This window comes from Pteropus medius, unplaced genomic scaffold (genome assembly GCF_902729225.1).
Source record: "Pteropus medius unplaced genomic scaffold, Ma_sr-lr_union100, whole genome shotgun sequence".
Taxonomy (NCBI): Eukaryota; Metazoa; Chordata; class Mammalia; order Chiroptera; family Pteropodidae; genus Pteropus; species Pteropus medius.
In genome coordinates, this window is record NW_024356249.1 from 14489259 (window position 1) to 14516702 (window position 27444).

The following is a 27444-nucleotide window of genomic DNA, read 5'->3' on the forward strand; positions in this document are numbered from 1 at the left end:
AGAGAGGGGCTGCTGAATTTAGGGTTACCAGCTTGCCAGGTGTGAAATGCTGTGCCACAGTCTTTTTATATGTGGACTGACACCACGATTCAGGAAGAGTTTAGACATATACTACCAGGTTACCTATTGGAATCTCTGGGTTCTTTTACTAAATTCAGAGTTAGCAAAGCCATATTTTCCTCCAGAGAAAATGTCAAGTTAGTGCTTAGAGGATGGGAAAACCCACTTGGTCACAGATTGCATTTGATAAGATTACTCCTTCATTAATAAGGGATATGCTCTTTAACTTTAAATGTCTTTCTTTAGGAAGTTGCTTAGTTTCATTTATTTTACTTTAATTATCTTATTGCCTTAAGGTTAAGTAACATTTCTTTGAACAGCTATAGTTAGTTACCTACCTCATTAGGCAAACGATATCATCTGTGGATTGTTTTTTGTTTCAGAAAGTTCTTCCTAATTTTAGAGTTAAAGGTTTTCTTTATTACCTTCATCACTGTTCTATTTCTTAACGTTTTCAGGGGTAAATAATCCCATTTCCCTGACTCCCTCTATGACGGTGAAAGAATCATGAAGTTTTGTTTTTTAAATGTCACTGTTAAGTCAATTAAATGCATTTCTTCTGCTTCTATCACATTTACTCAAGAGACCTTTTTATCATTAAATTTCTATTTTTAAAGACTTTGTTCTTTGGTTTCAGGGGTGAGATCTTGAATCACATGTACCCTTGTTAGCACAGTCCCACTGGGTGCTGGTCTCACTTGGTATATTTAAAGCTTTTCTCTCTCATAGTCATAAAAATGGATAGAATAAGCTCTTGAAAAGCATAAAGCATTAAACAGATAAAATATGCAAGACTATGACTAAGTCATTGATCATCTGTTTCTTAGTACATTTTTAGTTTAGCTTATTTAATTACCTTTATATTAATTATTTAAAAATATTTATTGAAAGGCCTATTTTCATTTACTATCTCATAAAATACACTAAAGATATAGTCTTTACTAATTAACACTTTACAGTTTGAAAATGACTTTTTTGTCACCAAACTTGTCTCTAGGATAGAGATTCTTATTTCTATAAGATTATTGGGGGGAGCGTCCTTTCGTATATAAATCCAGATTTTTATTTAAAAGTGGTTAAGCCGGTGAGGTCGGATTTGGTGTCTTGAAGGACAGCTATTTGAAACAAATTTCAGACTGTTTAGGAGGTGCCTAATATTTTTAGCCAAGGGAATAATGTCAAATTGTGTGCACTTATCCTATAAACCTTCAACCATCTACTACATGTAAGCTGCTGTGTGGGTGCCCTCCAAGAACATGGGTTCTGCCTTGCTCCTAACTACTTGATACTCTATTAAGGGTTAAGGTGCATTCTCAGCATTGCTAGCCTGATGTAAAGAAGGACCATGATGAGTGAGACAAGGGAAAGAGAGATGGCTTCAGAGAGAAACTGATGAGTTGCAATTTACAGCTGAAGTTTGTCATGTGGATAGAATTCAGGGAATCTGTGAACTCAGATGGGAAAACATTACACTTTTATTTTTACTAATCTCTAACTGAAATTTAGCATTTACTTACGTTATGAATGTAGACAACAAACCACAGTAGTACTAACAATATCTGTGGTTGTCGCCAACTGAGCTACATGTATTTTTGTCATGTATTTTATTGCAGCTATCTTGAGATACTGTTCATGTTCATCAAGTACACCGAAACTATAATACTTTAGATCCCTCATTACATCTTGTTAATGAGTTATTAAAGAAGCACATAATGTCTATAGTACACATTTGTTCCTAAAAATAACTGTATTTTGTAAAAATTGCTTTTCTTTGTAATTCTACGAACTTAATTCTATGCATTTAAAAACATTATCCTGAGAAGGGTTCCATAAACTTTACCAGACTGCCAGGAGGTTCATGCTACAAAAAATGTTAGAAGTCTGACTTAAGGACTTGTGAAGGCTTCATCACAGAGGAAATGGAGTTTAAACACAGAAGGGAAAAACTGGCAGAAACAATTGCTTTATTTCTGTATGCATTAGAATTCCAGCTCTAACACATTTTACCTATGAGATTCCTGGAATTTACTAATCTTGCTGTGCTTCATTTTCTTTATCTGTTAAACAGAGTAATGTACCTACCTTCCAGGATTGTTGATGATTAAACCAATTAATTTAAATTGCTAAGCACAGCACTAAATGTGAGCTGCTACTATTATTACCTGGAGGATTACTTTCCCAAAAGTATCTACCATTTTTTTTGTTGTTGTTGTTTGCAGAGTTTAACACTTGATTCATGTTGTCATGTGTATGGCTTTCTAATAATTATAGGGAAACCATGGCTTATACAGTACTGATCATGTATAGACACAAAAGTCATCAATGTTTTGAGTTTATTCATCTAATCAAACATTTATTTAAGTGTTAGGTATCGCCTTATACCCTGGAACTATAAAAATGAATAAGGTGTGGTCCCGGAGCTCAAAGAATTGGCAGTCTATTGAGAGAGATAAATGTATAAGCGGTTGATTATTAAAATCACCCTGGCTCACTCTCAGGAATAGGAGATGATTGAGACCAGGTCACTCTAAAAGTTTTCCCCTTCTGTTTTGAGCAAAGCGAGAGGACTTGCTGCCACCTCCCTCAAAAGGAAGTACTGTGTGCACACATACTGACATTACGTGGCTTTCTCATGAAGCTGTGACAATTAAATGAGATTAAGCATGTTAATTTACCACAACACTTGGCACATGCTGCACGTCAAATGGTAACTTTTCACTTGAACCACATGGAACCACCAATATCAGACTGGTTTTTTTTTGATGGATTAAATGATTAAACCTAATAGTATTCAAAGCAGCAGTAGTTCATTCTACTTGCTATCTCCAGTGGGTGGTTTTGTGTGGCAGTCATTTGTGAACATCTAGTTATCAGTAAGAATGTGTGAGATTCTCTTTTATTTTACTTTTTATTTTATCTTATTATTTTATTTATTTATTTTATTATTTTATTTTATATTATTTTATTTTATTTTTTTACTATTTTATTTTATTTTATTTATTTTATTTTATTTTATTATTTTTACACCTACAGCATCTGGCGGACCCCCATCCAAGTACTAACCAGACACGACCCTGCTTAGCTTTTGAGATTAGAGGAGATCGGGTGTGTTCAGGGCGGCATGACCGTAGATGAGATTCACTTTTAAAGGAGTGTGACAGGGCGTAGATGATTTTTAGGGGCACGCTGGAAGCTTCCCAAAGGTTCTCCATGCATATCCCCCTATGAAGTATCACTACACACTTTTAATATCTTCAACTTTTACTGTCAAGGTTTACTTAACTATATACATTTTTAACAGCATTAATACTGTCTTTATGTGCTTTTAATTTTGTTTCCAAGTATTTGGCATGTACTCTCAAATCACATTTAGAAATTAAAACGAACAGTTACTTAATTTAATGAGATTCACCATGGTATACATTTATTGTCTTTAAAACAGTTTAGATTGACTGCTTAGGCCTGACTGACACCTTTGTATGACATTCACATTTGTTTTATTTCTACTCAACATTTGAGGGTCCACCGATTACGTGGGTTTGGAGTAGTCCAGCCCCCGAAAATTAGGGGAAAATCATGACGTGTTGAATTCGAGCAAAATGTTAAGGAAACATTATTTTAGTAATTGTATTTTCTATTGCAAGAGTTTCTTTTTGAGCAAGTTCTTTCCATTTTGAGATGGTCTGTACATGCTTTTATTTTTTAAATCACAACAAATAATTGCAGAAAGAAAATTTTTCTTTCCCCAATGGCCTTTAATCTCTGCTTGATTATGATGAAGTAGTAAGTGATGATTTTCTACTTTTGTGGGGTTTTTTTTGTCACCTCGGATTATGTTTAATCCTTTATATCCTGCTGAGAGTAAGCTTCACTATTGAGTTCTGTTCTAAAAATTTCTAAATTGCATAGAGAAATTTAATTTCCATCCTCATTTGTCTTCTACTTTTCTTATAAAATTATATGCACATCTAATGATGTAACATTAACAGAAGGTATTAAACCAGTAATGGTTATAGATGGATATGAAGGGTCTTTCAAGAGGTAAGGTATTAAATATACTTAACCTCTGTTCCATGCATGCTGGGGAGAATAACGGAGACCAGCCTTTCCTCTCTCTCTGTCCTGTAGCCTTTGTTTTTTGTATTGGCTTCATATTGTGCCCTAGTGCATTCAATAGATAATAGATGTGGTGTGAACTCGGCCCCGCTTCTTTCCTTAGCAGGATAGTCAAAACAAGTACACGACCTGAGCGAGCTGGGGAGCAGAGAGGAAGGGCTGTGTTTGGGGACTTCAGCTTGTTCCTCTCCATGCACAGCTCCAGACATCAGTCAGGCTGGCCCCCTCTCTCTCCCAGTGCGTTCTCCCTTCTTCCTTTTCCTTCGTTTCCCCCCAGGGCATTCTGAGGTTACTGGTGTTGCCTCCTCCCATACTTGAAGATCCCTGCCTTGCCCATGGCTATCAGAAAGTCTGAAAAGAGGGGCTGCGTCCATGTATCATGGAGGGATTTACATCTTGGCTTTTCTTTTATTTAGCTCTTCAAAATTGTATATACTTATAATGTCGTAAGGTGGTAGTCTCTGAAAGTTTTATTATTGAAACAGTAAGTGGCAAGGAATTATGATTGTAAATGAAGCAGGGTTGGAAGTGAAAGCAGGGTAGAGTTCACCATGACCTAACATTGTTGGCCAGGGTCTCTGACTGAGAAACCACTCATTTCATTGTATCTGTTCACTGTTATACCAAACCTTCTGAGAGTCAGCGTTCCTGGATCGACACGTTGCCTTTGAGAAGTGGTCAGTGCTTCAACTTCTCTGCTCCACAGAGTTTTCTTTGTCCTCGAAGTGTCATGTTACTCAAATTATACACGGACCTGTTTGATCAGTTTTTTTTTTCCTACTCTCCTACCTTTAAGTGGTGTGTTGCTCAGAATATAATGTATATGCCTTGCTTTTCATTATCCTGTGTCTTGTCTAGAAGGTTCTTGCCACCCTTGTCTGCCCTGAGAACTCAGCCTGTCCTGTGAGGCTCACTTGTTGCATCCTGTAGGTAACTTCACTGTCCTTCTCTTCTCTCACGTTCCTCTCCTCTCCCTCTTTTCCTACCTTTCCGGCTTCCCTCTCTCCTTTCCTTCTCCTTATACCCCTTCCCATGATTTTTCCATGTAAATAATTTCTATATATATAAATATATAATGTTGATATGAAATTCTTTGGGCACTAGTCAGATTAAGATATAATGGTCGAATTGTACAATGTCAATCACATAAACTATACACATAAATTTTCTACCTTAGTAAACTTTAAATGCGTAATTTTTAAAGAATGTGGGATATATCTACTGTTGTACTGTGATAATTAAGTAGTATTTCAATATTTTCTGCCTAGTAATTTTTCTATTTGAGGAAAATGATTATGCTCTCTCCAGGGTATATTTTTAAATTTAAGGCTCGTTAGCTAAAAGATGGAAGGGATGGAAATATTTCAGCTGCTAAATTTTTTATAAGAAGATTTTCTACAGTAGAGTGTTTACTCTCCCCAATCTTAAAACTATTTTATTATTACTATTAACTTTGGGGTATGAAAGTTAGCTATTACCTATTCATTTCTAAGATAACTTTCTGGTGAAAAATCTAAGCAATGTTATCTGTAAACCATGGGTAGGCAATATTCATTGGGAGAAAAAAGTAATGTCAGTGTGTATTATTATTGTAAAAAATTTTATATGGTGTTATCCATTTAATATTTTTGTTTATTCAAAATTTTAATAAAACCTAAGAATTATTTATGGTCTGTTTATGTCTTCATACCTTCAATTTACACATTTTGAAGTTGCCAGACTATTCAGGCATTACTATTAAATATCTGTCATCTTTGCTTGTTTGGCGGGAACACATCGAGAAGAGGAGAAAACTTCTTAATTGGGTTCTGACAAGCTTATTTGGGCAATTAATGCAAAATGATAAAAAATGATAATGGCATATATGAAAAGTTGGCATCAGTTATATCCTGAATTCAAAAGTATGACTGTATAGAATAGATAATATTAGTAAAGTTTATTAATACTGCAAAAAGAGTCTCTTTTTGCCGTTTAGTTCATTATAAAGTTTCCTTAAGTAGCAAATTTTGTTAGTATATTGAAGATCAGATATAGTACTCGTGTATTACAGAAATTGTCAACATTTGAAATTTTATTTTCTGGTCTAGTAGGATGAAAGGCATGTTCACATCCCAAGGAGAGATTAAACTCCATTGAATTTCCTTTGGACACTGTGTGACTATAAATAGACTCACACTACTTCATATCAGGTTTTGTCCCCCAAATGTTTTCTGCAAACTTACAAAAAATTTTTGTGAAAAAAATGTTGAAATGTATATAAGAGATTATGGCCCTTAGTAAAATATAGGGGAATGCAATCATCTGTTGTTGCTAATGTTTCTGTTAGGGCCAAGATGGATGACTAAGCTTCGTAGATAGCTTACTACAAGCATGTGGGATATTTACTTTGGAGGTTTTCACTGTGGTTGGTTTTTATAATTGTACAACTTGCTTCTTTATGTCACAGATTGTATAAGAATTTTTCAGCCTTGTACCATGGAAAATTTTGACCATGGCAGATGAGTATAGCTGGCTTTGTCTGTGAAAAAACAGCAATTTCTTTAGAGGCAGGACTGTAAACTCCAGACCTTACTCAAAGGAGCACGAACTCAGTTTGAACTGCAGGTGGCCATGGTACACAGGCCTGGAATGATGCTGGCATTTTCCTGGGTCTCAGTGTATGGAAGAGAGAATATTTTCATGTCTTTTAGATATAGGCAGGACAGTATCTGTTGCTTTTAAATTTCAAGGCATTAAAATCCTGTGTGGCCCATAGAGGAGCCAAACTTGGATTCACATGGCTTGTCCACAGGCTCAGTTTGGTTCTGGAGGGAGAAACGTTCTCCAGGAGGCAGGGTTATGAAGACTAACCAGTCCTAACTAGAGATAGTGGGCAGCCCAGTAATATCTGCTCACTGAGGAGAACTCCCATGCCCACTGGGAGAATGGAAGGAGTTATAGAAGTTAGGAGGTTTTATATCTGATGGAGCAGATGAAGAACCTCAGATAAAACCCGATGACAGGGAGAGTCATCCTTGCAGGGAAGGAAGCAGTGTCCCAAATGCAGTTCTCAAAGAGCAAGTTGTATATATAGATTCTTCTACCACCCAGACTTGGTAAATTTATAGTATCAAAATTAGTCTCTTGATGGGAGTGTTTAAGTATACAGATCGTAGATTCACAGCGACTGCCATGGATTGCCTGAGCAGCGTCTTGGCAAAGCTAAAACCAAAGGTTTTTTGTTATTGTTGTTGTTTACCTTTTTTAACTTATGTTTTTCAATCTTTGCCACAGTCTTTGCTGATTATACTTTTGCTTGAGATAACTGGTCTATTGCTGTCTGAGTCTGGATATTTAATTCTGTAGGTAATAGCCACACAGAATAAACTTATGAGAAGTGAAAAGAAGTAAACATGATAAAAATGAAAATAAAATAAAAACCTAAAAAGCTAAAGAAATAAAACTAGGATCTAGCTATATGAGAAGACCTATGAGACAAATACTACCAGGATTGATGAAAAATAAAAGAATGTATACACACACACAATTAAGAACATAAAATGAGATTTAACTACAGATGGAATACTTTTTAAAAAAAAAACCATAAAATTACTTAGAACATTATGCCAGTATATTTGGAAACTTAAATGAAGTGACACTTTTGTAGGAAAACAAAATTGATTCAAGAAGAAATAGAAAACCTGAATAAAGTGTTGTTCACTAACTAAGATAATGAAGTGATAAGTCCATTCTACCAAAAGATACAAAGCTCATATAGTTTAACCATACTTTCAAGGAAAGAGAATTTCTAATTATCAAGAATGATTTCAGAAATTAGAAAAAGAGAGAAAGCTTTTTGATGAGGCTAGTATATCTTTGTACAATTCAAATTTGGAAAATATAAGAATAGAAAACGAATGATCAGTCATCACATGGATTCAAAAATCCTTAATAAAATATTATGAAATAAAATAGTGATATACAGCACGACGAAGTATGTTTTATCTTGTGTGTGAATAATTTAGTGTTAGCAAAGCTGTTAATATAATCTCCATTAAGGAGTAAAAGAAAAAAATCATGATTGTATTAATATAACAGAAATGGCATTTAATAAAATTCAGAATAAAAATATCCACTCGAGATAAAAATGAGCACTAGAAAGAACCTTCTGAATATCTAACAGAAATGTACAGAAAATACAATAGTTAATGGTGAAGATTTTGAAGTCTTTGAATGAAAATCAGGAATTAGACAAGGATGGCTGTCCATCACCAACTGTTCAATATTGTAATGGAAATCCCAGTCAATGCAATAAGAAACACAAAAGAGAGCCATTAAACTTGTAAAGATAAACTGTCCATATTTGCAGGTGGTATATTTCCTGCCTAAACAATTGCAAGAGGACCTATAGAGAAACTCATAAAATTAATATTCTTTAGCAGGATTGTTGGATAAATACCAGACAGACTTAGAGAAATCTGTAGCACTTTTATTAAATAACTTATTAGAAAATGACAGTAGGAAAAAATAATTCATTCTCGAAAGCATCAAAACTCAGAGTACCTTTCAGATATAAATCTAACCAAATACTGCCAGGCCCCAGGGAGAAATATTCTGAAACATTACTGAAGAACATAGATGAGAGAATATGCATACCATGTTTCTGAATGGGAAGGTTCAGTATCATAAAGCTGTCAGTTATCCTCCATTTAGTCAGTGAGTCATTTCAATTACAGCCTCCTAGCAGGATTTGCTTTTGTTGTTGTTACTTGATAAACTGATGTTGAAATTGATATGGAAAAACAAAGAGTCAGGAATATCCAACACTATTTGTAGAGCAGGAGAAATGACATGGAGAGATTTGTCCTACCAGAGATCAAAGTTATTGTAATTGAGATAGACTAGTATTAATAGAGGGGCAGATAAATAACGTAATAGGTCAGAAAGAAACTCATGCATGCATGTAAACGATATGTTTCACAGATAGCATTATAAACTTTTAGGGAAATAGTGGACTGATGAATAAACATTGTTAGGATAATTGGCTACCCATATGGAGTTAAAGATAATACTGGATTCTGTCTTCACACTCTGCACAAGTACATTCTAAATATGTTAAATACAAAAATGTGAAAAGCAAAAAGTTAGAAGAAAATGTAAGGAAATACAAAGGTTAGAATGGGTTTTATTTTTTTTTAAAGCCAGAGAAATCACAAACCATAAATTAATTGAAAAACTCTACTAAGATAAAACTGAAATATTTCATATGACAAAACGCACGTGTGCACGCACACGTGCATAAAATGTCTCCTATACATATTCTGGAAAGACAATCCCTAACAAAATATGTAAGGGATATGAATAACAATTCAAAGAATAGAAAACCTAAATGGCCAATGAACTCTGTTAGTTTCATGTAGCTGCTATAACAAGTTGCCACAACCTAGGTGCCTTTAAAACAACAGAAACTTATTCTCTTACAGTTCAGGAGGCCAGACACCCGAAATCAAGGTGTAAGTAGGGCTGTGCTCTGCCCAGAAGTTCTAAGGGAGAAAGAATCCTTCAAAGCCTCTACCAGCTTTTCGTGGCTGTTGGCATTCTGACTTCTCGGTTTATGACCACGTCACTCCAATGTCTGCCTCTTTCCCTTCTTTCCTTCTGTCTGCCACATCTTCCCAGTGTTTCTCCAATAAAGACACTTGTCATTGGATTTGGATCCACTGAATAATTGAGAATGATCTCTTCATCTCAAGATCCTTAACTTAATTTCATCTGCAAAGATTTTTCCAAATAAAGGAACAGTTACAAGCTCCGGGGGTTTGACATGGACATATATTTTGGGAAGTCATCATTCAACCCACTATGGTATCGAGAGATGATTAGCATTCCTTGTGATTGGGGATATTCAGATTAAAGTCAGGAGTTTCTATTCATCAACTTTCAGTTTGGTGAATTTGGAAACATGAAATTTTTCTAAGGAAATAGAAGAATAAGTTACATGCTTCTAGAAAAAAATGTAAGTCTTTGCAAACATGTTGGAGAGCAGTTTGGTAAAATGTGGCAACTTCAAGATGCCTGATACCTTTTTCTGGTGATCTGGAAATTGAACTTCAGGATTATACTGTAGAAAAATTCTAGCACAGGGAAACCTATCCAGGAATGTCCATTGCAATGAAATGAAAACAGCCCAAATATCCATCAGTAGATTAGTGAATAAATGTGAAGTGTCACATGTTTGTATAATAAAATGCTATAAAGTTAAGTAAATTGTGAATCTCAAAGACAATGATGAGTAAAAGAGACAAGTTGCAGAATGATTTGTAAAGTTTTATGACATGCAATGTAATTTTCTGCTATTTACTCATACATGCACATAAAACCTTAATGGGATGAGTACTGCATTCAGGATAGGGTTTATCTCTGGGGACTCTGGAAAGTTATCGTTTTGGGGATCGGTACAGAAGGAGCTTCAATTGTTTCTATAATTTATTTTTCTTAAAAAAGAAAAAAAAGAAGGATAAAAAGCAAATATAGTGGTTGGGTAGTGTTCTCCGAAAATTCAGATCCTTTCCAGAACATCAGAATGTGACTTTATGTGGAAATAGGATTTTTGCAGTTGTAATTAAACTAAGGTGAGAGCATACTGGTGTGGGTCTTTAATATGATTAGGATCCTTTAAGAAGAGAAGAGAGATGGAAACATAGGGGAGAATGCCTCTGAGGATAAAGGTAGAGGCACACATTGGAGTGATGCGTCTGCATGCCAAGGGAACACCGAGGAGCGCAGGGGACCACCAGAATGTAGTGGAGGAGCATGGGGCAGATTCTCAGAGCCTGCAGGAGGAACCAACACTGCCAACACCTTGATTTTCCAAGTTATTCAGTTTGTGGTGCTTTGTTACAACAGCCCTAGGAACTCAATACATATCCAGAACATTAAGATTCATTAAAATCGGGTCGATAAGTAAGTACATGCGTGTTATATTATTCTCTCTCTCTATTTTTTCATATTGCATTCTAAAAATATTTAAAAACAAACAAACCACTAAATTGATTGAATTTTCTATAATCTTTTTGATGGAATTAAAGAGTAAAATAGATGTGTGCATAATTGGCAAAATGATCAGTGTTCCAAATATTACAGATGGAATCATAGCTGATGCTTGTTGGAAAACCCCAACAGTATGTTTCCTGTCATCAATTAAAGGTTTTAAATATTTTTTTAAAAGGTAGGGGGACTGAGCATTGAAAATGTTGTTCTGGGCCAATATCCAATATGGAAAATAATTATACACCTGGGCCTAGTTATAAAAAAAGAAAGGTAATTGGGCTTTGAGACATTCAGATGGGCATTGGGATAAAATACTGGTTCATCTACTTACCTAGCGGTATGATATTTAACAGATTTCTTGGTGGTTTTGGTTTTCTCGTTGATAAAATGGAGATTCTAATATCTGCTTTATTGCATTATTGTGAATATGAAATAAGATAATACATAAAACATCAAGCATTCAGTAAAGACTCAAATTGAAGCTTGTATTCTTAATAGCAATAGCATTGTAAATTACTGTAATTCAACAAATTATAAAAGTAGTGTACTCGAATTATCAGCTAGGACAGTTTGTAAGAACACTACACTAATTTCCTTGAGAGTAGTTTTATTCCTGTGTATGGCAGTGGGTTTTGTTCTAGTTTGCTCTCAATCATTGCCCCACACCTAGTAGCCTATCTTGTATATATGTGTTTTTGTTAAGACTTAAAAATAATAAATTTTGTGTAGCTCAGTCTCTGGCTTACCATGGGTTCTTTCTGTAATTGTTTCATCTATGGCCCCACTTCTTATTTGATTTTATTAAATGATTGATGAGAGAAAAGTATTATGGAAAAGAAATTTGCCAAGTAATTTAAAATGAAAAAGTAGGTAAAGGGAGATGTAGAAAATCAAGTTAAAAATTTAAGACAACTGGTCTATGGCCATGCTACCCTGATCATGCCCAATCTCATCTGATCTCGGAAGCTAAGCAGGGTCAGGCCTGGTTAGGATTTGGATGAGAGACTACCTTGGAATTCCAGGTGCTGTAGGCATTAAAAAAAAATTTAAGACAACTAGAAACAATTCAAAAGTTTTAGAGAGGCTAGAAATAGTGAATACCACGTCTGCTTTATCTGTTTGAAGGTAAAGAGGCTTTCACATGTATTTTCAGATTAACTATCTCTTTCTTCATTTATATGGAATTATCAATCATTTAGTTTTCCCACCTGAATAATTGCTTAGTATAATCTTAGTTAAATAGACATTAATAATTCAACTGTAGCTCCTGCCCCAAACTAGTTTTTTTATGTGGATTTTAGAAACACGTTTGCTTTCTCACATGATTATAACCTCTTTTCGTTAAATCTCAAATTTTGAGTGATTGGTGACATGAATGATATTCTTGCAGTTTGACATGGATTAGTAATGCAACAATTAGTTGCTGAAACAAGTGTCTTTTTCAACATATTGGAAAATATCATGCTGAAAGAGCTAATCAAAAGCTTTACTTATTTGTTTTACTTTTATGTGTTTTTACGGGAGGCCTGTGGGTGTGAGAGAACAAAGAAGACCTTTTATTTGAAGTTGGCATAGACATTGTGACAATAATATCCATAATCAAGCTCTGTAACTATTTTCATGTACCCTTTATGAATCACGAAATACTTTGTGTCTAATGGGCAATCACATACTAGCTGTTCAGCTGGAGATGTTAACAGGCATTTATATAACAAATCACTAGGCTTTAAAGAGGCAATATTTTATGTGGAAAAGTAATACCAAATGTTCAATGGAAATATAGAGACTTCCTTAGAATTATAGGATTGTAAAAGTCCCTTAAAGACCCTGGCATCATTCTTGTCTAGTAATTAAGTGAATAAGACTGTAATGTAATGATGATGGTAGTGATTAACACACATCAGTTTGTGTATCAGCCAAATTGTGTTCTAAGTGCTTTAGATATTGTACATTTTCTCATTTAATGCTTGTAAAGGTCTTAGAAATTTGGTACTATTATTCGTGTTTTACAGGGTGATGAACATATATATATCCAAGTAACTTGTACAGGGTTGCAGAGCTAGTGTAGGTACAGGATCCAAACCCAGGCAGTCTTGCTTCAGAATTAATTAAACCTGTGAAATTTAATGATTTTTTTTTTCCTGGTAAAACTAAGGAGAACAAACATGAAAAGTTATATAAAACAAAGATTTATTTTTTAAATATAAAAATTTAACAGCTCCATGAGCTTTATGAACTTGAATCAAGGAAGCTCTGCCTTAAGATATCAAAAATGTATGTGAATAAATTGCTCTATTTTGAGGCAGGATTTATCTTTTTGTGCCCCTTACCACTTATGTCATTCATTCCTTAGAATATATTTCTTGGAACAATCCTGAACTCATCTTTGAATCCCCAGATATACAGAATGAAAGATTCGTAAGGATAGGAATTTTTTTAAAAAAATCACTACTCTAGTCTCACCACCTAGAACCATGCACATAGTAGATTCTCGATAAATATTTGCATGAATGAATGAGAATCAGTATGGTAGATTTTGAGTAGATGATTCTTGGATTGGACTCCTGGAGAGGAGGGTAAAAAAAGGAGGACATGTCAGTATTTTTGTTCCAGAGAATCACTCTTATTATATAAAATCAAATAAATAATTGGTATTGTACAAATCAGTGTACTGGGCTCTGTAGGAATATAACAAAGTCCTACCCTTAAAAAGCATAATTGAGAGACAAACAAAACAAAACAACAACAAAACAACAACAAAACACTCTTATGAGAGGGAAAAAGTAAATTAACATTGTTTTTAATACCTGCAGAAAAATGTCGCAAACTATTATATAATTTCCTAAGGAAGGATGTAGAAAAATGATGAACAAAATAGTGCTTATTTCTTAAAAATATACAAAGTATTTGCATTATTTTTGTTTTAAGGTGTACATATAGCACATGCTGTTCTTACTGTAAAATATAAGAAAAAAATTTTAATGTGATGGTTGATGGTAGGAAGAACATAATTTGGACTGGATTAATCAGAGAAGGTTCCTGTAGTTACAGAATCTGACTGTATCTTGGGCTGGTAGTAGACAGCCTTGTGGGTTGATGAGAAAGTTGTTTGCATTTAGAACTTTTTGCTTTAAGTATTACTGATGATATAGTGTTAGAGCTTTCTTTAGGTATCAAACTATACAAAGTTAACTGATATAGTTTTCTCGTGATAATAACCATTTGGTTTAAGATTTGAGATCTGTCTAGATCTATCTATATATTGAGAGAGATACATATAGATATAGATTTAGATATAGATACCTTGATCAATAAAAGACAAAAGAAGATTTTTAATTCAATCAAGTCTACTTACTTATATATTAGAGATAGTTGTTACTTTATTGCTGTATATTATTCCATGTTTATTCCCTTTTTCAGATACAGAGATGTGGATGGAATTTATTCTTGACTTTTGGACAGAAAATGTAAGACAGATGGCCTCTGATCCTGTGATATTAAATAAGCCCTTTTTGGACAACTGCTGTCAGAGTAATTCTTAGCCAAGGAGAGAGTTGTCAAATCATTGCCCATTCTATTTTTATTTTCTAATGGGTGGCTGTATAGAGCAGAGGTTGCCAAAGCCACTGATATGACTTAACATTTTGAAGAATAAGAGCTTGAGAAGTGAAACATTTGTCAGGAACCCTGACTGAGCAAGTTTTATTGTGCAGTATAGTGGCAAAGGGGAGGAAACGGGATTTACAAAAATAAATGAGATGATACTACTCACAAGACATTCTCAATCAAGCAAAAGTAGAGGCAGACAAAGAAGCATCTGGCTATATTTAATATGTGGTAAAACTAAATGACTGTCAAATAGGTGCAAATAGAATGTGTCATAGGATCAGGTTGTTTTGGCTAGGGAGATTGCAAAAGGGAGATTAAGATCAGTTTTGAAGGATGGGAATAATTTTATTTTGTGGAAAATGGAAAAAGAGGCTTTATAGAATTCGGAAGGGGAAGAAATTCATTGAACCCCTGCCATTCTAGCAGTGTGCTTGGTGATTTACAAATGGGCCATCTGATACCCGAGAGGCAGGTGTTATTTATGCATCTTACAAATGAAAAAAACTGAGGTTTAGTGTGGCTCACCTTACAGCTAGCATGTGGCAGAGTCTGAGTTACAGCAGATCTGTTACAGCGAGGTGCTTCTGTGCGGTTTCTGCTAGTGTGATGACTTCACGGTGTTTTTGTTTTGTTTTGTTTTGTTTTGTTTTGCTGCTGCCACCCAGGAGGGATTAAATTATCTAATAAAAGAGTAAGGATTTTGTGACCTGTGAATTGGAAAAATGTAAGGTTTCTAAGTGGGAAAATCTCCTAAATCTCCTCTGCCCTGCTATTTCTGACTGTAGAGAGCTGGCTCGGAGTTAACTGTGCTCCATGGGACTGGTCTCAAGAAGGCAAAGCTTCTATAAACCTCCAGTGACCCATTGTGCTTTAGGAAGGCCTAGAATCTGCTTCAGAGTTTTTGGACAACTCTGAATGGCAGAGCCCCAAAAGTAGCCCCCGTACTTGATCTTCATCCTTGGTTCTGATTAACCACGGGAGCAGAAGAGTCTGTTGAGAGACCAGGGACAGAGTTCTGGTGCTTATTCAAAAGATAAATCCAGTCTAAATGGTTGAGTTAACATTAAGTTGTGTTTTGACCTAGGCTTCAAGAAAGATAACAATACCACCAAATACTGTCTTTTGTTTACTTAAGGACATTGGGCTCCTCCTTTTGTCCCTCCTCATGCAGAGGCTGTGGTGTGAGGTTTCCCCTGTTCCTTCCCAGACTAGTAGAGATGATGTATTTCTGTGTTAATTACCATTCCATCCTCTAACTTGGTAGATTGAATGAGAAGAAAAAGTTGATTTCAATTTAATGTTAAAGTTATCGTGACCTCAACTTGAATTCAGAATGCAGAAGTTTATATAGTTTATGTAGCTTGATTTATACCCATTAAAATTTAAAGGGATTTGGTCATATTCCAAACACTCATTTATTTTTGTATTCAGGTATGGAAATAAGAAATCTGCTTTTATGAGTATTAAGTCTATAGACGAATTAAAGCTTGAACTTGTTATATCATCACTTTGGCTCAGTCTGTTCTCCTACTTAAGTCACCAGACCATCTAGATTTAAGAGGCATAGAAATAAATCCCACTTCTTAATGGAAAGACCTGCTAGATCACATTGCAAAGGGTGGAGGGAAGTAATTGGGGCCATTTTGCAATCGGTGTGCCTACCACAGGGACAGACAGTTTTGTAGAAGGGACAAAGCTTTTATAAGGTCTTTAATACAGTGACTGCTGCAGTAGGAACACAGGAAACTATAAACCATTTGAATTGAAGAAGCATAAATTTCAGGGCCGGTAATAGTAGAAAATGAGGCTGGATTGAAGGAAAAAGGAACAGGCTGGAGAGACACACACTCCATTCCTAGAAGCTTGGGTGTTATCTGTTAGATAGAGGGAGCCAGATAGGTTTTAAGCAAATAGAAATGCCATTGTAAATGTGATTACTTTTTTCTATAGGTTGCTCTGGCAACAGAATGAATTCAAGGTAAGAAAAACAGTGATGGAAGATTAGATGCCATTGCAAAATTCTAGGCTGTGGGAATGATTATGACGGCCAAACTAAAGCAGTACGGTAAACCTGACCGTGTTAATCACTCATTCAAACACTTATTTATTTTTTGTTATTTTTTTATTTTTCAATTATGGTTGACATTCAGTATTATTTTATATTAGTTGTAGGTGTACAGCATAGTGGTTAGATATATAATTTATGAAGTGATCCCTCAGATTACTCTAGTACCCACTTGGCACCATACATAGTTATTACAGTATTATTGACTATATTCCCTATGCTTATATGTACTTTACATCCCCACAACTATTTTGTAAATACCAGTTTTTGCTTCTTGATCCCGTCACCTTTTTAACCCAGCCCTTCCAACCCCCTTCCATCTGGAAACCATCAGTTCTCTGTATCTATGAGTCTGTTTCTGTTTTGTTATTGTTGTTTATTTTGTTCTTTAGATTTCACATATAAGTGAGATGATATGGTATTTATCTTTGTCTGACTTATTTTAACATAATACCTTCAGATCATCCATGTGTCAGAAATAATAAGATTTCATTTTTATGGCTGAGTAATATTCTATTGTGTATATGTACCACAACTTCTTTATCCAATCTTCTACTAATAGGCACTTAGGTTACTTTCATGTCTTGGCTATTGTGAATAGCACTGCCATGAACATAGGGGTATATATGTCTTTTTTAATTAGTGCTTTAGATTTCTTTGGTTAAATACTCAGAAGTGGAATTGCTGGGTCATAAGGTAGTTCTATTTTTAATGTTTTGAGGAAACTCTGAACTGTTTACCATTATGCCTGCACTAATTTGTAATCCTAACAACAGTGCATGAGAATTCTCTTTTCTCTACATCCTTGCAAACACTTACTGATTTCTTGATTTATTGATGATAGCCATTTTGACAGGTGTGAGGTGATAGATATTGTGATTTTAATTTGCATTTCTCTGATGATTAGTGACGTTGAGTCTTTTTTCATAAGTCTCTGCCATATGTATGTCCTCTTTGGAGAAATGTCTATTCAGGTTCTTGCCCATTTTTTAACTGGATTGTTTTTTTGTTTGTTTGTTTGGTGTTGTATGAGTTCTTTATAAATTTTGGATGTTAACTCCTTATCGGATGTATCATTGATGACTATCTTTTCTCATTCAGTAAGTTGTCTGTTTTGTTGATGGTTTCACTCACTATACGAAAACTTTTTAGTTTGATGTAGTCTCATTTGCTTTTTTTTTTTACTCTGCCCAAGAGGAGATATTAGAAAAAATATTACTAAGAGCAATGTCAGAGAGTTTACTGCCTGTGTTTTTTTTCTAAGAGTTTTATGGTTTCGGGGCTTATGTTTAAGTCTTTAATCCATTTTGACTTTATTCATTCTTCTATATGGAGTAAAAAGGTTGTCCACTTTTATTTTGCATGTATCTGTCTAGATTTCTCAACACCATTTATTGAATAAACAATCTTTACCCCATTGTATATTCTTGCCTCCTTTGTCATACATTAAATGACCATATAGGTGTAGATTTATTTCTAGGCTCTCATTTCTGTTTCATTGATCTATATGTCTATTTTTATATCAGTACCATGCTGTTTTGATTATTATAGCCTTGTAGTATAGTTTGATATCAAATAGTATGATACCTCCAACTTTGTTCTTTCTCAAGATTGCCATGGCTATTTGATGTTTTTTAGGGTACCATATAAATTTTAGGATTATTTGTTCTAGTTCAATTAAAAATGCCCTTGGTGTTTTGATAGGGATTGCATTGAATCTATAGATTGCTTTGGGTATGGACATTTTAACAGTGTTAGTTCTTCCTATTCATGAGCACAGTATATGCTTTATTTATATATATATAATTTATTTATAATATATTATTTATAATATATATATTGTGATCACAGTATATGCTTTATTTGTATCTTCTCAGTTTCCTTCTTTAGTGTCATAGTTTTCTGAGTATAGGTCATTTACTTTCTTGGTTAACTTTATTCCTAGTTTTTTTGATGCAATTGCAAATGAGATTTTTAAAAAAATTCTCTTTCTGATAGTTCATTATTGGCGTATAAAAATGTAGCTAATTTCTGAATATTAATTTTATATCTTGCTATGTTACTGAATTCATTTATCAGTTATAATAGGTTTTTTAGTAAAATCTTTAGGGTTCTCTACATATAGTATCATGTCATCTGCAATTAATGAGAGTTTTACTTCTTCCTTTCCATTTTGGATGCCTTTTATTTCTTTTTCTTGTCTGATAGCTGTGGCTAGAACTTCTAATACAATGTCGAATACAAGTGGTGAATGTGGGCATCCTTGTCTTGTTCCTGATCTTAAAGAGAACGCTTTTAGCATTTCCACATTGAGTACGATGTTAGTTGTGGGGTTGTCATGTATGGCCTTTATTATGTTGAGATATGTTCCCTCTATTCTCACTTTGCTGAGAGTTTTTATCATAAATAGATGCTGGACTTTGTGAAATGATTTTTCTTCATTTATTGATATGATCACATGATTTTTTTTCCTTCATTTTGTTTATGTGGTATATCATGTTAATTGTTTTGCAGGTACTGAACCAACCTTGCATCCCAGGAATAAATCTCACTTGATCATGGAGTATGATCTTTTTAATGTCTGGCTGAATTTGGTTTGCTACTATTTTGTTGAGGATTTTTGCATCCTTGTTCATCAGGGATATCGGTGTATGTATACACACACATACATACTGTAATGTCTTTGGTTTTGGAATCAGGATAATGGTGGCTTCATAAAATGGGTTTGGGAGCCTTCCCTCCTCTTGAATTTTTTGGAGTAGTTTCAGAAGGATAGGTGTTAATTCTTCTTTGAATATTTGGTGAAATTCACATGTGAAGCCATCTGATCCAGGAATTTTGTTGGGAGTTTTTTGAGTACTGATTCGATTTTGTAGTAATCCATAAGTTCAGATTTTCTGTTTCTTCTTGATTTAATCTTGAAAGATTGTCTATTTCTAGGATTTCATTTCTTCCGGTTGTCCAATTTGTTGGCATGTAATTGTAATTTTTTTTTAATAATTCTTTGTATTTTTGTGGAATCAGTTGTTACTTCTGTTTCATTTCTGATTTTATTTGGATCCTTTTTTTTTTTTTCTTGATGAGTCTGGTTAAAAGTTTATCAATTTTGTTTATCCTTTCAAAGAACCAGTTCTTGGTTTTATTGATCTTTTGCATTTTTTAGATTCTATTTCATTTCCACTCTGATCTTTATTATTTCCTTCCTTCTATTCACTTTGGGCTTTGCTGTTTTTTTGTTTTTTTGTTTTTTGTATTTTTTTTTTTTTTAGGTGTGAGGTTAGATTATTTGAAATTTTTCTTGGTTTTTTGAGGTGGGCCTCAGTTGCTATGAAATTCTCTTTAGACTACTTTTGCTATGTTCCATAGATTTTGGGTCATTGTATTTTCATTTTCACTTGTCTCAAGGTATCTTTTGATTTCTTCCTTGAGGTCATGTTATTTAGCTTCCATATGTTTGTATGTTTTTCAATTTTGGTTTTTTTTTTTTGGTAATCGATTTTTAGTTTCACACTATTGTGATCAGAGAAGATTCTTGATATGATTTCAGTCTTCTTAAGTTTTTTGTGATTTGTTTTGTGGCCTAACATGTTGTCTGTCTTGGAAAATGTTCTATTGTGCACTTGAGAAGAATGCATATTTTACTGTCTTGTGGTAAAATGCTCTGAAACTATCAATTAAATCCATCTGGTCTAGTGTGTCATTTAAGGGCACTGTTTCCATGTTGATTTTCTGTCTTTTAAGATCTTTTAATTGGTGTCTGTGGGGTGTTGAAGTCTCCTCCTATTACTGCATTATTGTCGATCTCTCCCTTTATGTCTGTTAATATTTGCTTTTGCTTTATATATTTAGGTGCTCCTATAAATGCTTACTAGAGTTATGTCCTCTTGTTGGATTTATCCCTTTATCATTATGTAATGTCTTTCTTTGTCTCTTATCATTGTCTTTCAAACAAACACTTTTGAGCCAGGCAGTGTGTTAAGCGTTTGAGAAACATCAGTGAGTACTTCTTTTTCAAGGATGTCACAAAGACTTCATGAAGCTTTTACAGAAATTAACTTACAAAAGTTAAACTTTACTCATGCATCATAATTAGGCTTGCAGGTAAATAGAAATAGTCATCCTGGCTTATATAGTGAAGAAATCATGGTAGTGATACAGTGATTTAAAATATGTTTGTTTTGGCTGTTTATTTTCTCTAATATACTCAATTACCAAAGGTTTTAATGCTATTGAAAGTTATATTGGTTAATATAAAGAATAATGAATGAGAGGCCTGAATAAATTTTGTAATTTTTATGCACCTGTACCTGCCCTAGTATATAGTATGTGACTGAATGTAACGCAGAATCTCATTTATTATTTAAAAAATTTGCTGTATTTAATTTTAGCATATTTAGAACTCTTTGCTGGGTTCAGAAGTATGAAGAAAAAGTGTATTTGTATATAAAAATATTTTATTGCTTATATCTGATAATGTAGGAGTACTGATTAACTTATGGGAGAAATTTAGGAGAAAATACATTAATGTTTATGAGGATTTACCAACTTGCAATTAAATATAAAATTTTAAACTAAACTTTAGTTTTACCTTTAAAAATCTTTAAAAATAAAGATACTGCTTTCAGAAAATATTGCTTGTTTTTCGCTGTTCTCAGTAAACTGCTTAGAGTCGGTATTTTGTTCCTGCAAAATCCCATTATGATGCATTAAATTACTCACAGAAAACCTATACTGTTGTTGTTTCTAAGCTTAAATGCGAATCCAGTGTATTCTGTGGATTCTTTGAGATCTCTAATAATATCATAGCCCTGGATATTGAGACTCGTGGGGTAATTTACTGAAGCCTTTTTGGTATTCCCTGTCTCTTAAGAGATACTGCCTGGGCAATGCTATGTGGATTTATTCAGCTATGTTTTCTTCCAGAGTAAAGATTTCAGGAAGCTTGAACATTCTTAACAGAGGTTGATGAACAGCAGGGGGATGGAGATCAGCTAATTTTTCTCCTCTAACTTAATGAAAATTATAACCCTCTTGAGATTTTAATTGGAACCTAGATGTTAGGATATATACATTCATGTTTGCCACGAGTTTGTGAATAACTCTTTTCTCCTACCTAGATGTTGGTCTCCTTAAGAACAGGGCCGTGTCGTATCCCTCATTATATAGATCGTGTTTCTTATCAGTACATTGCATACAGTATTATTACGTGTTTATCGTGGTTAATGGTTATTTTAGTATCATTTCTTTGAGAAGACTTTAGGAATTTAGAGTCTGTAGCTGCCATTTTGAGTACCTACTCACTTCCAGTTTATAGCTTTTTCCTTTGGTGGAGAGTCCTGGTTATCTTCATGCTCGCTCATGTGCTCAGCCAGGAATTCTCCGTAATGGGATAAATCATGGTTAGCTGTGCCAGTCACGAGGAGTCTCCTCTGAGTTCCAGGTTCCATTAGTCGTGGGTTTGTGAAGCACTGCTAGCCAGAGAGATGTTGAGAGAAGTCTGGTAAGTTTCTGGAAACAAATTTTTTTTCTTGCTCTTATTTAGAGGTATGGGAAAAGAAAAGCCTCTCAGTGCTTCTGGAGGTAGCCTGCCATTATTCTGCTTATTGATTCCTGGAACAAGGGAGCCACATTGGGGGATCAGGAAGTGAGCCTACATCAGGAGAAAATCAGCATACAGGTTTCCTCTGCCTTCTGGTAGTAGTGCGTTCTTATGAAACCTTTCATAAGCTGAAATGGTGTGAATTGTAGAAGCACTTATCTTAATTTATACAGAAACATTTTGGAGAGTTCCTAGACCCCAAAAGAACCTACTCAATCATAGCATATATGCTAATTATGTCCACTTTTACATTAAGCAGAACATCCTATAAGCTTTAAGGTTTTCCTGATACTGTAGGACACATATTGCTAATGGATGTACAAAATAAATTGACATAAAACACAGATGCTTACAGACACAGTTCAAAACTATGGCGGGTTGATGCCGAGATGCTGAGTGTAGCACCTAGGGAAGGAGCCTGGTGGTGCCACTCTCCTTGCTTGGGTACACACTGCCTCTAGAATAGCTGGCTGCAAAATGAATGCAGAATGCTATTTTCACTTTTGCCTTTGGAAAATAGATACTAATGTAATTCTTTTGTAAAAGTGAAGTGGCATAACACGAACTTTCAGAAGACAGGGGATGTCTGAACTTTCAAAAAGCAGGGGATACCTGTACATAAAGAGATAGAATGGCAGGATGGAAGGAGCAGGGATTTTTGACCTGGATCCATCAACCCTAGTAGTATACTTCAGTTTTCTTTAGCCTATCTCATAGATTCAGCAGAACGAAAACCTCTTTAATACTTGGCTATTAAAAAGAAAGAAAGCTTATGCTTTTAAAGAACTTATTAGAGTAGCATCCATCATCCAGCCCCTGCCTCTTCTTTTCCATTCAACCATCCAGGCTCCAGAATAGAAGATGTAGATCTAGTCTGATTAAACAAATGAGCTTCATGGATGAATAGGTCACTTGCGGAGGTCTTCACTGTTTGTATTCTGAGGAAAACAGGCAATGGAGGTGGGTTGAGGGCATTATCCTTGATGGGTTTATTGTCAGTTATAAAAGCTTACTCCATGACGAGAGCTCAGACACGATTGTTTCTCTGGGACAAGTAAGTTTTGAGATGGTATCTCTTTCCCATGGATGCTCCATTGGGGCAGGGTTTCTTAACCTTAATATTCACATTTCTGGCCAGATAATTATTTATTGCACAGGGCTTTCATGTGCATTTTAGGATGTTTAGCAGCATCCTGGGTCTCTACCCACTAGATGCCAGTAGCACTACGCCGTTGTGACAATCAAAAATGTCTCCAGAAATAGCCAGCTAGCCCTTGGGAGGCAAAATTGCCTGCCCCCTGCTTCCCACTGGGAACACCTGCCCCCTGCTCCCCACTGGGATCACCTTTAAAAATTATTGAACTAAAAAAGCCAATTTAGAATTACATTATTTTTTAAATCCCATCCCCTAATGTTAAATAATCAGAAACTTACTAAACAGCCTCTAATATGGTGATATAAACTGTCTTCTTAGTGAGGCTTCACTTTGTCAGTGTTAATAAAATAAGCCTGGGATTTGCACTGTGTTTGAACCTGGGAAAAGTCTACATGTAAAGACAGTTCAGATGTGAACTGAATAATGCCTAAATTAAATTCTATAAATGGGGCAAATTGATTAGCTCCAATTTTATTTTTAAAAGTAAATATTAACTAAAATATTTTGGGCCAAAAAGTACAAGAAATGCTTTTGTCAAAATGGTAAAATTCTCAACCCAAAAGCAACAAATGAACAGGACAAACAGAGACTCATGGACATGAACTATAGACTAGTGGTTACCAGAGAGTAGAGGGTGGGAGAGGAGTGGGTAGGTAGATGGTTAAAGGGGCTCAAATATGAGGTTTAAGGGGAGGGTGAAGTGGGTAAAGGGGATCAAATATATGATAGCTGAAGGAAACTGGACTTTGGCTGGTAAACACACAATAGAATATACAGATGTCAAATTATAATGTTCACCTGAAAATTATATAATTGTATTAACCAACGTTACCCCAATAAACTTAATTAAAAAAATAAAAAATAAAAATAAAAAAGATAAAAGGACAGAACAATTAAAAAAATGGTAAAATTCTCTCAACGTGCCTCTGATTTAAATGTTGGCATCTATTTTGCACACTAGGAAACAGGGTCTTTTTTTTTTTTTGTATCCCCAGGGCTCTGTAGCATGCCTGATACATAGGATATGTCCTATGCAGTAAGTAATGAGTGTTTTAAATGGGTGTTGCCTACGTATTGACTCCCAGAAACAGACAGGTGAACGTTTAAAATAAAAGCAAACAAGCATTAAAACATCTTTAAAATAATAAAGATACTATAGTTTGCAACAATTAAGTAATGCAGTGGGCTGTGGTAGTTGTGGCCGCCCTCTCCCCTGACCCCTACTTCCCTTCCAGCTACCATGTCTGTTAGGTTAACCTTGAAGTAACTCCTGCACTTGTCTGTGTCTCCGCATCTTTACTGCTCTTTAAGAGTCCAAGCCACTTCTTTTGCCTAAGCTCATCTCACTACTTTATTCTTCTCCTCCTCCAACCTGTTTTCCACATAAAGCAGTCAAAGTACACTTCTTAAAAAGTAAACATTTTGAAACACTTAGATGTCGCTTCCCCAGCTCGGAACCCTTCGCCATTTTCTTGTCCTTGGGACATGATCTGAAATCCTCGGTCTAAGGTTTATGACCCTGAACACTGATTGCTGTTTGACTTTCACCCTCTTCATCACCCTCAGCTTTCTCCTCTCACCTCACCAAACTCATGTTTCTTCAGATCTTTTAATTTGCCCCATTCCTTCCTACCTTATGGTCCTGAAACTTCCGTTTCCTCTGCCCCCAATATTTTTTTTTTCCCTCATTCTTTGCTTGGGTAATTCTGATTTATCTCTCAAGTCCCAGACTAAGTATCACTTTCTTAGAGAGTAGTGCCCTGGACCTCTAAGCGAAGTTCAGCTCCTCCCCATGTCTGTTTTTTCTCTTGATCCTCTGTTTCCCTTTCAGAGCCTTTATCACAACCTGCAGTTACATATTCGCATGTTTATTTGTTGAAAATCTGCCCTCGTTAGATAATATACAGAGTAGGCATATGTCTGTTGTCTTCTCATATATATGACCCATACTTAGTATTTGCCTAGCACCTAGTACAATCTCTATAGCTCTTTTACTGAATAAAGTTGAATCTGCCTTATAAGATGGCAATATATCAGCAAACAGTACAACTTTATATTGCATTCTCCTGTTGAATCTTTAGGCCTGGGAATAAGCATTTAATGTTGGAAGAGAGCAGGAATAATTTGTTTCTGCTTCTCAAAGAATGGCGTTTTAGGTAGTATACTGTACATGATTGGCCAGGTACGTGCACTAACACATGAAAGATTTCTACTTTGCCTGACAGAAGAATAATGAGTGTAAAAGTGGTTAGGCAGCTTTTCAGTCTATCCAGAATTAGAAAAGAAATTCAATACTTAAAAAAAAAAATCTATTTATTTATTGCTTTAGTATTTATTCAAATTGTTATATACCATGAGTCTTTGCCCAGTAGCTTTTTGGCCAATAAGATTTCAGTATGCAGTGCACTAATATAAACTCTTGGATTGGCTTAACTACCTCTGATGTCACAATTTCCCCATTAGGAAGTCATAGTTTTCTTGAAATCACATTGCACTAACAACATCTCTTGTTCTGTTTCCTTATAAGAAAGATAATCTACCAAAAAAAATGCTGGAAGGAGCAAGATATCTTTGATCCACGCAGACCTTTTCCTTTAACGTGTTTAATTATCTACTGTCAGCAGTTGAAGCTAGCTTCTTTACTTTCTTTTATAATTGATATTGTTTTGTTTCTCATGTTTGTCAGTTAATAGGCAAATGGAGGAATGAGCCTACTTAGAATTACTCCTTCAGCTCATAGTTCTGTTTCATCTCAGCTGTTCAGGCTTAGCATCTTTCTACTGCTTAGCCTTCCTGACTCAAAAGGAAAAGCCATTTGGACAGCCCACCTGAATATAACATTTCAGGTAGGAAATCGGATTATATCAGAACTAGGAGAGAGTGGAGTGTTTGGGAATCATTCTCCTCTGGAAAGGGTGTCTGGTGCGGTGGTACTTCCTGAAGGATGGAATCAGAACGCTTGTAATCCTATGACCAATTTCAGCAGGCCTGAACAGGCAGACTCTTGGTTGGCCCTTATTGAACGGGGAGGCTGTACTTTCACACATAAAATCAATGTGGCAGCAGAGAAGGGAGCAAATGGTGTCATCATCTATAACTACCCAGGTACGGGCAACAAAGTATTTCCCATGTCTCACCAGGGAACGGAAAATATAGTTGCAGTGATGATAGGCAACTTGAAAGGCATGGAACTTTTGCACTTGATTCAGAAAGGAGTCTATGTGACAATCATCATTGAAGTGGGGAGAATGCACATGCCATGGCTGAGCCATTATGTCATGTCCCTGTTTACCTTCCTGGCTGCCACCATTGCCTACCTTTTCTTGTACTGTGCCTGGAGACCTAGAGTGCCCAATTCTTCCACCAGGAGGCGAAGACAGATAAAAGCAGATGTGAAGAAAGCTATTAGTCAGCTTCAACTGCGGGTGCTCAAAGAAGGGGATAAGGAACTAGATCCAAATGAAGACAGTTGTGTAGTTTGCTTTGACATGTACAAACCCCAAGATATAGTACGCATTTTAACTTGCAAACATTTTTTCCATAAGGCATGCATTGACCCCTGGCTTTTAGCCCATAGGACATGCCCCATGTGCAAATGTGACATTTTGAAAACTTAAACCTAGAGAATTTTCTGAAGATGTAACTGAGTCTTTCCAAAGATTAAAATTAGACAAATTCATTTAGCACTGTATGTGGAGAGAAAAATTCAACTCCAACTTCTCTACCCAAGTACAAAAGAGGGCGAAATTCATGTGCTTTTAAAATAAAATCCCATATCATGCCCAGCTATTTGAACTTGTTGTTTTTCTA

General features: G+C 35.2%; 2 protein-coding genes and 1 pseudogene across 17 annotated transcripts in view; all 3 read left to right on the forward strand.

Annotated features, from left to right (window-relative positions):
- The window catches only part of CADPS2 (calcium dependent secretion activator 2), a 477993-nt gene that overhangs the window by 120323 nt on the left and 330226 nt on the right, over positions 1-27444 (forward strand). The window lies entirely within an intron of this gene.
- On the forward strand, positions 12121-12239 carry LOC120601338 (uncharacterized; annotated as a pseudogene).
- Positions 26036-27421, forward strand: RNF148 (ring finger protein 148). Its single transcript, XM_039860915.1, has one exon. It carries the CDS (start codon positions 26340-26342, stop codon positions 27249-27251), a length of 912 nt encoding a protein of 303 aa, XP_039716849.1. The 5' UTR covers positions 26036-26339; the 3' UTR covers positions 27252-27421.